Source organism: Phocoena phocoena, chromosome 1 (genome assembly GCF_963924675.1).
Source record: "Phocoena phocoena chromosome 1, mPhoPho1.1, whole genome shotgun sequence".
NCBI lineage: Eukaryota > Metazoa > Chordata > Mammalia > Artiodactyla > Phocoenidae > Phocoena > Phocoena phocoena.
The window spans coordinates 161,683,318-161,699,704 of record NC_089219.1 but is presented as its reverse complement, the minus strand read 5'-3'; the positions used below and the strand labels follow the sequence as shown (position 1 = coordinate 161,699,704).

The following is a 16,387-nucleotide window of genomic DNA, read 5'->3' as shown; positions in this document are numbered from 1 at the left end:
GCTAAAGTACTAATAGCTTGGTGGTGAGAGGCTGGAGAAGTAGACAAGATAAGATGAGAAGTCCTTCAAAGGGCACCGCAGAAATGTCAGATGTCTCTCAGGCTACACATGTGGCTTTAGTAAAGGCTTTTCGGTGCTGGAAAACTGTGAGTCCAGTAGTATGATTTTCACACAGCCTCAGCAAGTGGTGGAGGAAAACGTCGAGGTCATCCCTACCCAGGCCGCTCTCCTCCCGAGTCACCCTGACCTGCGTTCAGCCCTTCCTACATCTCCTTTCTGGTTCTTTTTCTTTGCTTTCTTTCTTTCTTTCTTTTTTAAATTGAAGTATATCCTTCCTGGCTCTTCAGAGAAAACAATTAAATCATGGTATTTTAGGTACTACTATCTTTAATACCACGGTGCCTTTCTTTCTCCTCTCCACAACACGGAGTGAGAAGAAGACACATTTTAGAGGTTTGTGAGTCTCTTTAAACCAAGAAAGAAATGCGGTGGGTATTTTCTACAATCTGTGCCAAAACCCTAGACCCCTATTCCTTTTACTTACTGGTGTTTACTTTGTAATAGCTACTATTATCAGATGTCACCACCTTTAACTTTTGAAAGTCAAAGGGGTCTGTGTAGGTATTAGGTTTATGCCAGTTTTCCTCAATCTAAGGAACCAGATTTTTAGGGTTTATAATTAAGTTGATATTCTCCCAGTGTGTCACATAAGGAATAAGAGGTTTGAGTTACACTCGTGACTCCAGATTCCAGGTACCTCCTCTGGCATCTGCTCTTCAGTGAGCCTTCACTGACCTGCCCCAGCTGAGCTAGTGACCCCTCTGCTGGGCACTAGTACAGCTCGAATGTTGTTAACTGACTAATACAGCTGTCTCCCCTGCTGGTCTCAGAGTCCTTGAGGGCAGGGTTCTGACCTTGTATCTTCTTATAGTTCCAGAACCTAGTCTGTGAAAGTCACTGTGACCTCCTACAACTATGACTTTGTTGTAGGAAGGAATGGAGATGGAGAGAGAGAGAAAAGTGAGAAGGAGAGGAGGGTGTTAAGAGAACTTTTTTTTTGGCTGTATGGTGATGATTGCCTTGGTTTATTTATACATTTTTTAATAATTTTATATTTTACATTTTTAAAATAAATTTATTTATTTATTTTTGGCTGCCTTGGGTCTTCGTTGCGGTGCGTGGGCTTCTCATTGTGGTGGCTTCTCTTGTTGCCGAGCACGGGCTTTAGGCATGTGGGCTTCAGTAGTTGTGGCTCGCGGGCTCTAGAGTGCAGGCTCAGTAGTTGTGGTGCACGGGCTTAGTTGCTCCGCGGCGTGTGGGATCTTCCCGGACCAGGACTCAAACCCATGTCGCCTGCAATGGCAGGCAGATTCTTAACCACTGCACCACCTGGGAAGTTCTGCCTTGCTTTATTAACAATTCTATATAGAAGTCACAGAGGCTAACAAAGTCACTAATATTAAACAGACATGTCTGAGCCAGGAGGAAAAAAAGAATAATGTAGAAGTTCTACTCTCTTGAAAGTCAAGTATACAGAAATAGCTGTACTATCCTGTACCGAGTGTGGGAGTGAGTATGTGGACAGCATGCAGGAACAAAGGCCGAGGGGTCTCCCTCCCCAGCCGGGTGAGACCGGAGGCCTCCCAGGAGAGAAGACTTTTCAGAAGAGGCCGGGAAGAGACTGGAAGATTTGATCAGGACCAGATCCAAGCCCAGCAGTCAGCCTCTCTCCCTCGCCCAGGGCTTGTCTATCTTTTTAAAGCTCATGCTTCTATTTTGCTTTCCTACTAAGGAGTCCCACTAACTAGCCAAGAAGAGTCTATCAGACTTTACTTTCAGCAATACACGTTATAGAAGAAAAGATGTATTTAATCTGCCTTTCAAATCCCCTCCTCTTCACATTCTGATGAACTCTGAATGGGACAAGGGGTCTTCCCTTACGCATCTCTGTAGAGCACTACTGAAGTGGTGCAGGGTGCGTGCCGGTGTTTTATCATCACCAACTCAGGCGCCTGGTCAGGAGAGAGGCTGGGCAGAGTACCATTTATGTATTCATTATGCTGTTTAATTTAATATGGTACCAGAAGAAAGGACAAATAATCACATCGTGTCCTTACATTGAAGTCTCACCCATCTGTTGTGTATCTGTCTGTCTGTAAGAGTGGCCGGTGGAAGCGGGGAAGGGCTGATTACCTCTTAGAGAAAGGGTTGGGGTGCGGGTGGGAATGAATCCATGGTTTATTTTCTCTTTTACTTGCTTCTATATTTCTGAAAATAAAGGAGCACGCCTTGAGAGATCACAAGAGGGACTGTCTAACCTCAGAGTTTAATTTCTTGCATCCTCTGGACTATGTAACTAGAGTTGTGTCTCTCTAGTCTGGTGTCCTTTCTTTCCTGGCTTCCGCTCACGTGGGTCATTGGGCAGTGTCCAGGGATTGGGTAGGCTTGGGAAGCCACAGAAGGATTGACCCACTGAGATGCTGCCTCATCTGTGGCCACTGCTTGCCAGAAACGGCTCCAGGCACTAGTCCCGAAAACACCCTGGTGCAGGCCCGTGCAGCTTGCAGATGAGTCATGCACACTTCACGTGCTCTAATGTGAAATATATGCTTCTGGGGTTTCAGTCCCTGAGATGTCAAGTATGATCAGTATGACAAACCCTCGCCTGCCAAATTTTCTCCTGGAAGGAATATTCACCTTAATTTCTACATAGTGAGCATAACCTCAGCTCACACTTGAATTTATCTTTCGTTTGGGGGTTACATTAAGCAGTGGGTTAGTGTTCGGTATTATCTTTCACGTGGAATATTTTTCTGCAGTTTTCTTTTCTCCGTTAACTTGATGGAAAATCAATGAACTTGATTTGAGGCATGCTCTGCTATATTCAGTTCACCCTCAGTCAGGTGATACCACCTAGCATGTTTCATTTAGGAATTTAGTACTGAAACTCAGAAAAATTACAGTGAGGAATACTGGCACTGCCCACGGGTAGATTTTTGCTCCAATTACATGGAAAGAGAATGGTGAAACTAGATTATCATGTAAGAGAACATTTTTAGAAATTCGAGTTGAACAAAAGAATCTTTAAGTGTGCTCTGTGGAAAAAAGTTGAATTCATTGTGATTATAAACTTTTTGGATAAGAGCATGACTAAATGAAATTTTTAACAGAAAAGACTCTTATGTCAGAGCTATGGAAACCTACAACAATCTTCTCCAATAATTTAAGAATATCATAGTAGTTCTGAGCCTCAGAATGTGGGAGGGAAGTTAAACAATGGAAATCATGTTCCAGGGCTTTATATTTTTATACATACTTGACAGACATCTATAGTAAGTGCTTTTTTCATCAGATGACTTATAAGGAGGTGAAATGCTAGGTAATATCCTCAGGGAAATAACAGTGGGCAAATTTGTGAATATCATTCCTGTTTTGCTTTCGATTATCAAGGACAACTGTTGAAGACATAATAAGTTCTGCTGTGAGTAAAGCCCTTAGAAAAATGAAAATATGGGTGGATTTTAGAAAGCAAACATTTTATCTAAAGGGGCTTCATTCTGTGAATCCTCATTTGCTAACATTTGGTAGTTTGACCTTGGAAAACATGTAAAATAGGAAGCACAATTTTATGATTGCTGTTCCCTCAGTTATGACATTGGCCTTGATGTTGATTTTAGCCTTGGCAAGTCAATGCTGAGTATTCTATATGTTGCGTGTACACTATTTGTGACCACAGCTTGAAACGTGACAGACACTTTTAAAGTTGTGGAAACAGTACTTGAATGTACCAAGGTCTAGAAGGACACATGTCCAAGTATATTGTGATATGGGATGTGATAAAGTAGTTTCCCTAAGTAAGATTATTTTATTTATTACCTAGCTTGTACAGTAAAATACATTTGCAAAATCAATAATATTCATATAAGGACAGAATTTTAATTTGTCCATTTAACAAGTGATATACATAGTTTAATTTGCTTTAAATTAGTTTTGTACCCCCCCCCCGAAAAAAATAGCATTATTTATCAACACACAGATTTATTTATTTAGCGGTACGCGGGCCTCTCACTGTTGTGGCCTCTCCCGTTGCGGAGCACAGGCTCCGGACGCGCAGGCTCAGCGGCCATGGCTCATGGGCCCAGCCGCTCCGCGGCATGTGGGATCTTCCCGGACCGGGGCACGAACCCGTGTCCCCTGCATCGGCAGGCGGACTCCCCACCACTGCGCCACCAGGGAAGCCCAACACATAGATTTTTAAATGAATGTTTTTGGTTTGGCCTTAGACAGCATCATGGTTTCATGGCCTGATGTTTACCATTACTATCATTTACTTTTTAAAATCCAGTCAGATTAGATTTTATAATTTTCATGTTCTGTTTCTAAGTGACAAGGTAAGAGAGAAGGTTTGGGGTAACTGGGTGCAAGCACATTTCAAATAACACACTGCAGGGACTTCCCTGCTGGTGCAATGGTTAAGAAACCGCCTGCCAATGCAGGGGACACAGGTCCGAGCCCTGATCCAGGAAGATCCCACATGCTGCAGAGCAGCTAAGCCCGTGCACCACAACTACTGAGCCTGTGCTCTAGAGCCCACGAGCCACAACTACTGAAGCCACACTCCACAACAAGAGAAGCCACCGCAAGAGAAGCTGGTGCACCGCAATGAAGAGTAGCCCCCGCTCGCTGCAACTAGAGAAAGCCTGCACACAGCAATGAAAACCCAACGCAGCCAAAAATAAATAAAATAATGAAGAGAAGTAAATCTAACACATGACACATATTCTTCAAAATTTCTCTTTCTCTTTCCTGCTCCATTTCTATTATTTACTTATTTATGGCTGCGTTGGGTCTTCATTGCTGCACGCAGGCTTCCTCTAGTTGCGGTGAGCAGGGGCTACTCTTCGTTGTGGTGCACGGGCTTCTCATCGCGGTGGCTTCTCTAGTTGCAGAGCACGGGCTCTAGGGCACATGGGCTTCAGTAGTCGTGGCTCGTGGGCTCTGGAGCGCAGGCTCAGTAGTTGTGGCTCACGGGCTTAGTTGCTCCACGGCATGTGGGATCTTCCTGGACAAAGGCTCCAACCCGTGTCCCCTGCATTGGCAGGCAGATTCTTAACCACTGCGCCACCAGGGAAGTCCCAAGGATCCTACATTTTATTTTGAAAATTTTTGTTCTCTTGCCTATGAAGTTTCTTAGGTGACTGGTAATCCTGTCTCCCCCTTGTTTTTACAGGTGATCTGCAACTCTTTCACCATCTGTAATGCAGAGATGCAGGAAGTTGGTGTTGGCCTGTATCCTAGGTATGGTGGATGGCATTTCATTTACTGGAAGAAGCAACTTTAATTCCCACCCACCTCCCCAGCCTTTTAAAAGTAGTTAGAAAGGCTGTTACAAGCAGCTGCTTCAAGAGCCACTCTTGAAACGTAATGATAAGTTACAAGAAAATGGAAAATGTGAAGTTTAAAAAAAAAAAAAGTTTTATATCCCCACATTATATGCTATGGTGTTAACAAAGAGGCATACCACAGACCTAAATTCTTGTTCTCAGGAACTTTGGGGTAAAAAGTTGGGGATTGTGGGTGCTAATAAACCATCAGGCTGAGATTTTGTTATTCCCCCACCCTTCTGGGCTGGTGCACATGATCGTTTCACCAGACTTGCCGTACTGCACCAGTTGGTTCATTTGGTCTTTTGGCTTAGCATACTCTGAGCCCCGTTGCTCCAGGAGGCGAGAACACTTTCAGGCTCTGGCCTTCTGAAGCGTTCTCTCCAGCTATCTCTGAGGTGATCTGAATCACTGAGCTACTAGACTGTCCTTCCGCAAGCACTCCAGGGTCACTCCTAGTTTCATTTTGTTTTCATGCTGTCAGGGTCCTAATACAAATAGGGTCTTTCTTATAATTAACTGTGAATCTGAGAATTCAGCTTCTTATTTCTCACGTGTTACCAAGTACATGGCTATGGTGTGGGTCCTCAAAAAGCAGTAACATAGACTCGTTGAGAGCATGGGCTCTGAGTTCAGACCACCTGGTTCAAATTCAGTCACCATTTACTAGTTGTGTGTCCTTGGGGAAGTCATTTAACTTCCATGTGTCAGTTTCCTCATCAGTAAATGACCCTCAGGATATTATGGTGATGGTTAAATTTGATAAACATACTCAAGTACTCAGCAAGTTGTTTCTGCATAGCGATGCTTACTTACAGTTATTTCTATCTGTAAATGTGGTGGCAGCTTAAATCCATTCCCTCCCCAGATGGAAAAAAAAAATGTGCCTCCAAGGTAATAAAATGACTTGGCCATGGCCCAGAATGCATGAGGGTCTCGTTAGCGAGATAAACCTAGTGTTCTGTTGCAGAGGAGGTACTCCTAATTATTCTTCGGTGTAGTTGTGCATGTTCTCGTGAAGGTGGCAGTTCCTCCAAAGGAGCTTGACAAATGCGGTCCTGTGTGGGAAGCTCAGTGGTGTCTTGGCTGAGGTTTTAACTGCCGTATCCCATTATCTCAGAAATTATTCCTTTGCAGGTCAGTTTTTTTTTCCCATCTTCATGTTGGGTTGCCTTACTGGCTGGTATAATGAGACAACTACCTCCCCTCACCCATCCCCCAGAAGGACTCAGAATGTTTTTATTAACAAACTTCCCTAATGAGCTCCGTCTTGGGGAGCGTTTCATTTCACAGGAAGTGGGCTAGAGGCCCCAGAGCACTCAATCCCTGGTACACTGTCAACCTTACCTGTCCCCTAGCCCCTAAGCTAAAGTGTCTTTTGCCCACAATAGTCGTTATGTTTAGATATTTGACTCTATCTACTGGGCCACGATGGTCTCTCCTTTTTTTTCTTTCCTGCAGTATGTCTTTGCTCAATCACAGCTGTGACCCCAACTGTTCAATTGTGTTCAACGGACCCCACCTCTTGCTGCGTGCAGTCCGAGACATTGAGGCCGGAGAGGAGGTAAGGAACCCGTGTTTCCCCCTGGCTGGCCTCCTTTTCCATCAAAGACCCTCTCAGCAAGGCCCTGCCCTAAAGCCAGTTGTGTCTGAGGGGCAGCTTTTCATTGTCCTTCTGCCAAGGAGAAGATGTATAACACCTCTACCCAGCGACTCATTTATCCATCACCTCTCCCAGATTATAGATGAGCTGGCGTGTTTTTTATAATCACCATTTTTCTGGATGATGACAGTTCCTTTTGTGTGTGTGTGGGGGGGGAGGTGTGTGTGTGACAGAGTGTGTGCTTTGTGCGTATGACAGTTCAGCGGCCCCTCGCATCTCTGCAAGCGGTCATCTTTCCATAGGCAGGGAGGGCAGCCCAGCTTGTGAATGAGATCCCAAGGGCTTACTGATTCCCAAGGTCCCTAATTGCATTTCAGAGGTGACTCGTTTTTACCTTCGTGTTAAGAAAGCAAACGAGTTTTACTCTTTCAGGTTGTCGTTGGACCTTTACAAACCTATCAGCGTCAGCATCTCTGGGTAACTGTCCACGCAAAGATGTGAAGGGAGTAGGGGACAGGAAGTATGACCTCCAGCAATGAACTGGCCTTGACCCTTCCAGTTTTGCAGGCTGCCCAGCCAACCTCTTTTGATGAGAGGAGCCTTCTCAGAAGGCCGAGGTCTCGCAAGGCAGCTGCAGGTGGGCTGCTCCAGGGCTGCTGAACCCGATCCTGACAGGGTTTACACAATTACTACCCAGAATTCTGGGTTATAGATATTTACGCTTTTTAGAACCCAGTTTCCTTCTACCTTCCAATTTGCTAAAGTGGATATTTATTGCAAGGAAAACAGACCATCATAAGCTTTTATTGCACTTATGCAGCACTCAGCCAATAAAACCTAAACTCAGAGGTACCATATTTTATGTAGACAGGGATTTGGCTTTGATAAGACTCGGTCCAAACTGATTTTCAACTGAATAAGCTGTCTCTTATACAGCCACTTACTGAATTTCCAGTTTTTAGGATCAGTGTAGTTGGTACACTGGGATACCTGTCAACAGTATATAGAATTTAGATTTTTTTCCTTGGGTCCTATGTGACTTCAAGGCAGGTAAGAAGGGGGGACCACTATCCAATTTCAACATTAGTTTGGGAGCTGAGGGATGGCTGCCTTTTGATAATGATGGTGGTGGTGGTGTTCTACTAAATTTAAAAAGAAAAGGTAACTTGACAAGCAAACAGAAAAACTATTGGAAACAGTTGGACTTTTCAGAAACAACAAAGAAATCTCTTTATATCTTTTTTCCTAGGCTTGGCTGCCAGTTCTTCTCCTGGGTTGTTTTTCATTTAGTTGAAAAAACACTGTCTTTTGGTGCTTATTTCATGTCCTTCTCTTTCCATCTCTGGAGCAACAAGCAAATCCTTCCTCTTGCCTGACACACAATGTTGTGCTCAGCACCAGGCCTTGCAGACTCAGATATCTTTCCCTATGGTCCTTATCAAAGCGGCTTCTCAGCAAAGAGAAGATTCTCCCCATAAGTCCTTTTTATACCAGCTTGTTCAGAAAATAAATTTCTTTCCCTACCATTATACATGTCTTGGTGCGTGACGTTTTCTCTGCTTAGTTGTTCCCCTTCTGTCTGCCCACCGTTTCTACCTGTCTTAACATTATCCACCCCTCAAGGCCCTCTCAAACATCATGTCTTCTATAAAGCGTTTCCTGCTTTCTCAAATTAAAAGATCTTTTCTTCTGAGCTCTCTCTTACAGCGGTTATTAATATTTCTTTGGCACTTATTCCGGCTCTTTTGGTGACTTCTCCACTCAGCTGTGAGCTTCATGAAGACAGGCAGTCGTGTCTTACTGTGTCTCCTTTAGCACCTAGCACTTTGCCTTACAGCCCAGGAGGCATTCAGTAACACTTCGTTGGGTTGACTTTCTGTTAAATCGAGCATACGTGGTGTAAAGACCAGCAGTGTTTCTCACTGAGGGCGCTGTTGGCATCCCAGATGGGACAGCTGTTCGCTGTGTACGACTGTTGCATCAGTGAGGAACTCCCGTGTCTAGTCCCTGCTCACTTCACGCTTGTAGCCACCCCAGTACTGAAAATACATCCTGCACACTTAAAACCGGCCTCCTGTGGTAGAGGTAGTGGAGAGGGAGAAAGGATATTTTGAGGTTAATTAAGAGGGACAATTCCTTTTTACTGTGCAAGTACTGGCTTTTGTGAAATTGGATAAAGAAGGAAATGTAGAAATTTTGTATTATAGCATCAATTTTGCATTTTGGCTTTATTGCTCATTTGGGCGCCCCCAGTTTTAAAATGTGCTATTTGGGATGGAAGTACCAGAATGTAGGCTGCACCAGAGAAGACTGGATAGCGCCTGTAATATAGAAACTCCTCAGTCTGTATTTGTTGAGTGAATGAATGAGGTTTGCTGGACACAAAACCAGAGGTGGGATAGAACCTTAGACCCATTTTGAAGCTACCACCAATCCTCAGGTGTGTCCCATGGGCCCCGGAAAGAAAGTAACACGAAAGCCAACGCATTGCCATTTTGAGATGAGAACATTTCAAACCTCAGACAAGGAGATCTGGAAAATTACACAGGGTTCCACCATAACAGAAATTTCTTACCTTTGTTTCTCTCCACATAAAGTCATCCTTTGGACTTTTTGGACCACTTCCCTTCATACCAGCACCACTTATAACACTTTGCTGTTTAAGGATTTTCACTGTGATGTTGAGTTCTGGGACTGTTTTGTGTCTAGCAGGGGGTGAGGGCTGTTTTTTGTTCTGTTTGTTTGTTTGTTTGTTTGTGGGGGGTTTTGTCTCTCATTCAGTACCTCCTACCAAGAGATGTGTGTATTATAGTTTAAGTCGTGGCTCACATGCTGGGTTGCCGATGGCTGTCTCTTCTGGGTTTTGTTAAGCTACGAAACACATGTTATCACCTGACAGTCTTCAAGAATGTGGATCATGGAAGAAAGCTGGACAGTCCAGGCTTCCTCGTTTTTCCTGGCTAGAAGAGATTGTAGCTGTTACAAATAATGCCATTGGATGCCGGTGTTTTCTGGAACCACAGCAATTGAGAGAAATGTGATTTGCACAGATTGAGCATATCAGTAACCCCAAGTATCAGTTTTCGTCTAAAATGTTTTGGGATCATAACGGTCTTTGTCTTCTCCCAGCCATCTCTATCTGCTAAGTCATTTAACAAATTCACTGCATGCTTACTGGTATCATGTACTGCGGTGGCCGTTGGTAATACAAAGATGAGTAAGACCTCACCTTGCCTTCAGGAATTCAAGGTGTAATTGAGGAAACTGACACAGAACAGAACACAATAATAGAATATGAAAACTAAAATAGTGTAAATGGGCACAGGGCTTTCTAGAAGTTCAGAGCAGGGACACTCGAGTGGTGGTAAGGATCAGGGGTGGTGGGAGAAGATAAGGAAGGCTTCCAGAGAAGTGACTCCTAGACTTTTAAAGGATCCAGCGAGTTAAAGTTGGCTAAGACAGGGGCAGGCATTCTAGACAAAGACACAGGGGCGGGGCTTCCCTGGTGGCGCAGTGGTTGAGAGTCCGCCTGCCGATGCAGGGGACACGGGTTCGTGCCCCGGTCCGGGAGGATCCCACATGCCGTGGAGCGGCTGGGTCCACGAGCCATGGCCGCTGAGCCTGCGCGTCCGGAGCCTGTGCTCCGCAGCGGGAGAGGCCACAGCAGTGAGAGGCCCGCGTACCGCAAAAAAAAAAAAAAAAAAAAAAAAAAAAAAAAAAAAAAAAAGACACAGGGGCCAGGGACAGAATGGTGAATTCAAGGAACAGGAAGCTGTTCACATCAATAGACTGACAAATTCAGTTGTGACCAGCGGATGAGGGAATATGCAGGGACCAGACCAAGCAACCCATGGGGACCTTATTGAGGATCTCAGTTCACCTGAAGGGTCTGTAACAGTGCCTGGTATATAGGATGCACTCATTAAATATTTGTTGGAAGGGAGGGGGACAGGAAATGGGGCATCACTGAAGAGTTTAAGCAAAGGAACGGCATGATGAGTTTTTCCGTGTGTAGGCAAGATTGGGAGAATATGTGTAATCCAGGCAAGAGGTGACAGTGGCAGCCTGAAGACGGGAGATTCAGGTGGTGGCTTGTGATGGGGCATCTGAAGAATATATCTATAAGCTAGAATTAGCAGAATTTGAAAATTGACTGGCTCTGAGGGTGTGACAAAGAGAAGAGACATGAATAACACTCAGGTTTGACTTTAAAGACAGGGAGGATTTTTCAAAATCTATTTTCAATTGAGAGCCAGTATTAGAAAAATTTATAATTGTGACAATGTAATTCGAGAAATGAAGACCAAGTCTAATTTTAATTTGATCTTATTATCCACTCCAAAGTACATAATGAGAAGATGAGCTTCAGGGAAAAGGGGTTCACTTCGCCTTGAAATTTTCAAGTAAGCAACAAATTCAATATCCAGCAAATACCTTGCATGATATTACTCTAATGTTGGAATTGATTTACTGCATTTTCCATAAGAGCTGCACTATAATGGCAAAGCAACGGTCAGTAGCATTAATATTTTAATGCAGTTTTGTTCTTTGCCATTAAAACATCCACTGATCAATGGCAAAGTTTCATATATATGTTCCCACTAAATGAGCCCTACATTTAGTGAGCAGATTCTCCCTTAAAACTAGTGAGTCAACGAGTCTTTAATAAAGGTTTTTATCTTTGGTTGATAAAATGATTTAGCTGTCATTACTAGTTAGTAATCCGGCTTTTTTTTCCCCCCAAAAATATGAATAAAATGTTTTTGCCATTGAGACCTTCAGCTTTGATACAGTGTATTTTTGCAGACTTCGATGGCGTGAAAGAGGCATGGGAGGAACTGGACATTCTTCATTGGAGGAGGCGTATTTGAGTCAAGCCTGAAGGAGGAGAGAATTCTGAATAAGCTGAGAGTGGAGGAAAGGGCGTTGGCTGGTAAAGGCCAACACCATACACGTTGCGTGGCGTGCATCGTTTCAGCGGGTAGCATTGTACATAATGGTGACAGGTGGTAGGGTGTAGGGAGAGATGCGGAGTCTAGAAAGGCAGACAGAAAATCTTCTGGGGAAGCCTTGTGTATCCTTATCCTATAGGCAGGGAGAAGCCATCAGAACTCTTTGCATAGAGAAATGACATGATCAAATATGAGCTTTAGGAAGATCTCTCTTAAAGCAGCCTAGAAGATGCAATGTAGACTGACGGCAGCAGGGAGGCCAGTTAGAAAGCCATTGCACAGTCCAGGTCATGGTTCCAGGCAGTCACAGAACACTGAGGGAGCCGTAGGAGTCTCTTTTTGGGATTAAGTGAAATAGCTAGTCTCCTGTTGCCCATTCACTGCCTGGCATGATCACTCATGAGTTTTGGCCCTTGTAATAAACTCTTAGGTTTGTCAAGCATATTTCTCTGGTGTGACAGGCCCTGGATTTGTTGGCTTCACACTGGGCCCATTGTAATCACCCGGTAAGTACTACCGATTAATCTGACCCGATAGCTGGGGCTGATGACTGAGAGCCATTGGGCTGGATTGAGAATTAGGGTCCTAGAGTTAACCCAAAAGGGAACACAGAGATCAGTGCATTTTACCATCTCACCTCATATAAGGAAACTGGGCCCCTGAGAGCCTGATGATTCAAGATGAATGTGTATGTTGCCCCAAACTTCCTAACAGGCTGTTTCAAAAAGGGCGCTTAGAAATCGGTTATTTGGAACTTAAGAGGAACTTGCCTGATACGGTGGCCCTTTGTACCTCAGAGGCAGCTCGGGCTTCAGATCATGAGGCAAAAGAAAGATTTAGGGAATTAAAAAGTGGCTGTGGTCTCAGCGGCAGGAACCCAGTTGTTACAGACTATTGCTTAGTGTGGGCTTGAGACAAAAATAAATAAATAAATGTATCGTAAAAATAAATAAATAAAAGCCTCACAAGTAAGGGAACTGTCTCCTAAGTTCCAAGATTCCAAATCTGGTTGACCCTAAATTCCATGAAGCAGCTTTAGAATTGATTAGGATTTAAGAGCAATCTGGCTACATAATCTGCCACCCATTTGATTGCCAGGATAAATTTGGCTTCTCTGATTGCCAGTGGTTACAAAATTTATTACCAAAACTTAGTAATATCAAACATATAACAGCTCTTGATATTTTACTGTTTGGTGAATAAAAGATAAGGTGCAAAAGCATATAGAGTTAATGAGCCCAATTCTTTAAAATAAATATATGATACATGTGTGCTCACCACATAACAAAGACTGGAAGGTAATGCATTAACAATTTTACATGTGATTATTTGGGTGGAGAGACCATAAGTTGTATCTTCTCTCTTACTTACACTTTTTGGTGTGCGATAAAAACGTGTTTTACTTTAATGATTCACAATAATAGCCATTGGTTAAAGAAAATGATCACAGCAGCCGTGTGACCCCTCCCTCTCTGGCCTCCGCAGCTCACCATCTGCTACCTGGATATGCTGATGACCAGCGAGGAGCGCCGGAAGCAGCTGAGGGACCAATACTGCTTTGACTGTGACTGTTTGCGATGTCAAACCCAGGACAAGGTATGTTGTATGGAACCAGCTTGGAACACCTCCTGGGCAATGTCTGCGTGGTTTTTCAGAGAACTCTGCTTTTATTTCATTAATCCAGAAGTAAATGACCCTCAGTGCATAGTAGGAAACAAAGGTAAATAAAAGAATACATTGTGCTGCATATGTTTTATTTCCTGGAACTCTTATCACCCACCAGGCAGTAAGAGGTTTAATCTCAGGTAAGGATCCATGGAGTTTAGAGTCTAGAGGGAATGTAGGTGTAAAACATGTAATTAAAAGGACAGTGAGTGGGCTTCCCTGGTGGTGCAGCGGTTGAGAGTCCGCCTGCCGATGCAGGGGATGCGGGTTCGTGCCCCGGTCCGGGAGGATCCCACATGCCGCAGAGCAGCTGGGCCCGTGAGACATGGCCGCTGAGCCTGCGCGTCCAGAGCCTGTGTCCCGCAACGGGAGAGGCCACAGCAGGGAGAGGCCCGCGTACCGCAAAAAAAAAAAAAAAAAAAAAAGGACACTGAAGGCCAGAGTGCTATTAGAGCCTGCAGCAAGAGGGTTAATTATGTTATGATTGGTAACAGCTATTGCTCAGTAGTGAACATGTCAAGTTTTGTCTAGTTTTTTATTTCTTTCAAATTTCTTCTGTAAGCCTTTCTGCTGTACTACTTTATCAGATGGTGACCACTTATCTAGCAGCTTTTACTCTCTGAGAAATGAAGAAGATCCAAAATAAATGCCATAAAGATAATGAATAAACTTTTCTCATATGAATCTTATACTTTCCTCACATTGAACCTATTTACTCTTAGTTTGCACACAATCAGGTTATCTAATGAAATCTTAACTTTTGTAGAGTGTTTTACATTTGTTGGAATTCTTTTGTAATCATTATCTCGTTTGAACTTAATACTCATAAATTAAGAAACAGAACTTAGAAAGGTTCAGAAATATGCCTCTGGGAGGGGATAAAGGAAAAGTGGCAGCACCAAGTCTCAAACACAGATCTTTTGATGAAGCTAATGCTCCCTCCCCTGTACCACAACTACCTGTGACTTCTGACACTGACATCGATGGAGAGAGGTAGTTGCTTTCACTGCATGCGAAAGGACCCTGAGCTCATTCTAAAGATGCAGGAGTCAGTGATCATGATTAGTTTTTCATTAAAAAGAGCTTTTAGAAAGAAGTGAATTGAACGGGAAAAGTTGAACCCATTGCTAATAGCTCCCCAAGATTCAGTCCACTTTAGTGTTCCCGTTTTGCAGTTCACAAACATTCCAGGCATCACAGGGGATCCCCTGGGATTCCTCCTCAGATTACAACCTGAAATGGCAGGGAGCAAGCTAACTTCCCACCAGCATCCTTGGTTGGGAATGGGAAGGTTTTTGGATTTAGTGCCTCTTACATGCCATCTATATGGCAGACCCTCAATTTTTTTTTCTTTGAGTAAGTGATTGTTTTATTAGAGCTGGGGTCATGTTCACTTTTGGCTTATTGTTACAGTTGAAATCTGGGCTAAAATAGTATATTAGGAAAGAGTTTGGCTGCAAATAACAGATAACCTAACTAAAACTGGCTTTAGTAGGTGTGATGTGTTTTTCTCAAGAATTCTAGAGAAGCAGTCCAACATGGGAGCAGCTACTCATGGGTCTCATCACAGTCCCAGAATCCTCCTGTGTTCCTCCTTAGCTAGCCCTAGCATATGCTTTTGTCTTCATGGTGCCAGGATGACTGCTGCCCACAAGCCCTAGTCAGTGCATCCAAGCTCTAGACCAAAAAAAAAAAAAAAAAAGAAAGAAAGGAAAAGAAGGGGTAATAAAATGCAAAGAACAAAGGGAAATCCTCCTAGGGATTTCCACTTATATCTTACGGGTCAGAGCTCTGTCACATACTACTGTCGGTGTAAAAGAGGCAAGAAAACAGAATTTTAGCTTTTCACTAGAAGAAGACCAGGGAGAAGAAAGCTGTGGATAACTTTTCGGTAGCTGATCTACAGTGTCTATCATATCCGTTAAGACCGTTTTCTTTATTCCTTTGAGTTCAAAGTTTATTTGAGATAGGATTGTCCAGAGAAAGAGAACCAACAGGGTGTGTGTGTGTGTGTGTGTGTGTGTGTGTGTGTGTGTGTGTGTGTGTGGAGAGAGAGAGAGAGATTGATTGATTGATTGTAAGGATTTAGCTCATGTGATTGTGGGGACTGAGAAGTCCCAAAATCTGCACTTGGCAGGCAGGAGACCCAGGATTGCTGATGGTGTAAGTTCCAGTCTGAAAGCTGGCAGGCTGGAGACCCAAGAAAGCCAGTGTTTTGGTTTGAGTCCAAAGGCAGGAAGAAACTGTTGTCCCACCTAGTCAGGGAGGAGGAGTTCTCTCTTACTAGTGGTAGGGTCAGCCCTTCTGTTCTTTTCAGGGCTTCAACTGATTGGGTGTGGCCCACCCACATTGGAGAGGGCAATCTGCTTTATTCAGTCAATTTATCCAAATGTTGATCTCATCCAAAAACACTCTCACAGATACACCCAGAATAATGTCTGACCAAATGTCTAGGCACCCTGCAGCCCAGTCAAGTTGACACATACCGTTAGCCATCACAAATATTGTGTTAGAGGTAGGCCAAGCTATATAATCAAAAAAGTAGTTGAGGGTGGGAGGAGTGGCAGCATCCCGCTTTGGGAAGGTGTGTGCAGTAGCCCACAGGCACCTGGTGCACACCTGCCCAACCATGATGATGCCCAAGAGGAAGGTCAACTCCACAGAGGGGGGTGGTGAATGTGGAGCCCAAGAGGAGATCAGCAAGGTTGTCAGCTAAACCTGCTCCTAAAAAAGTGGGAATGAAGCCAAAAAGGACAGCAGGAAAGGATATATCTTCAGACAAA

General features: G+C 43.8%; 1 protein-coding gene across 2 annotated transcripts in view; it reads left to right on the top strand.

Annotated features, from left to right (window-relative positions):
• The window catches only part of SMYD3 (SET and MYND domain containing 3), a 716,238-nt gene that overhangs the window by 556,151 nt on the left and 143,700 nt on the right, over positions 1-16,387 (top strand). Inside the window, exons 6-8 of one of the 2 annotated variants that reach the window (XM_065875526.1) lie at positions 5,231-5,298; positions 6,846-6,948; positions 13,425-13,535. In XM_065875526.1, coding sequence (XP_065731598.1) covers positions 5,231-5,298; positions 6,846-6,948; positions 13,425-13,535 — 282 coding nt within the window. The remainder of the gene's footprint in view (positions 1-5,230; positions 5,299-6,845; positions 6,949-13,424; positions 13,536-16,387) is intronic. The other variant, XM_065875530.1, reaches the window with a different exon arrangement.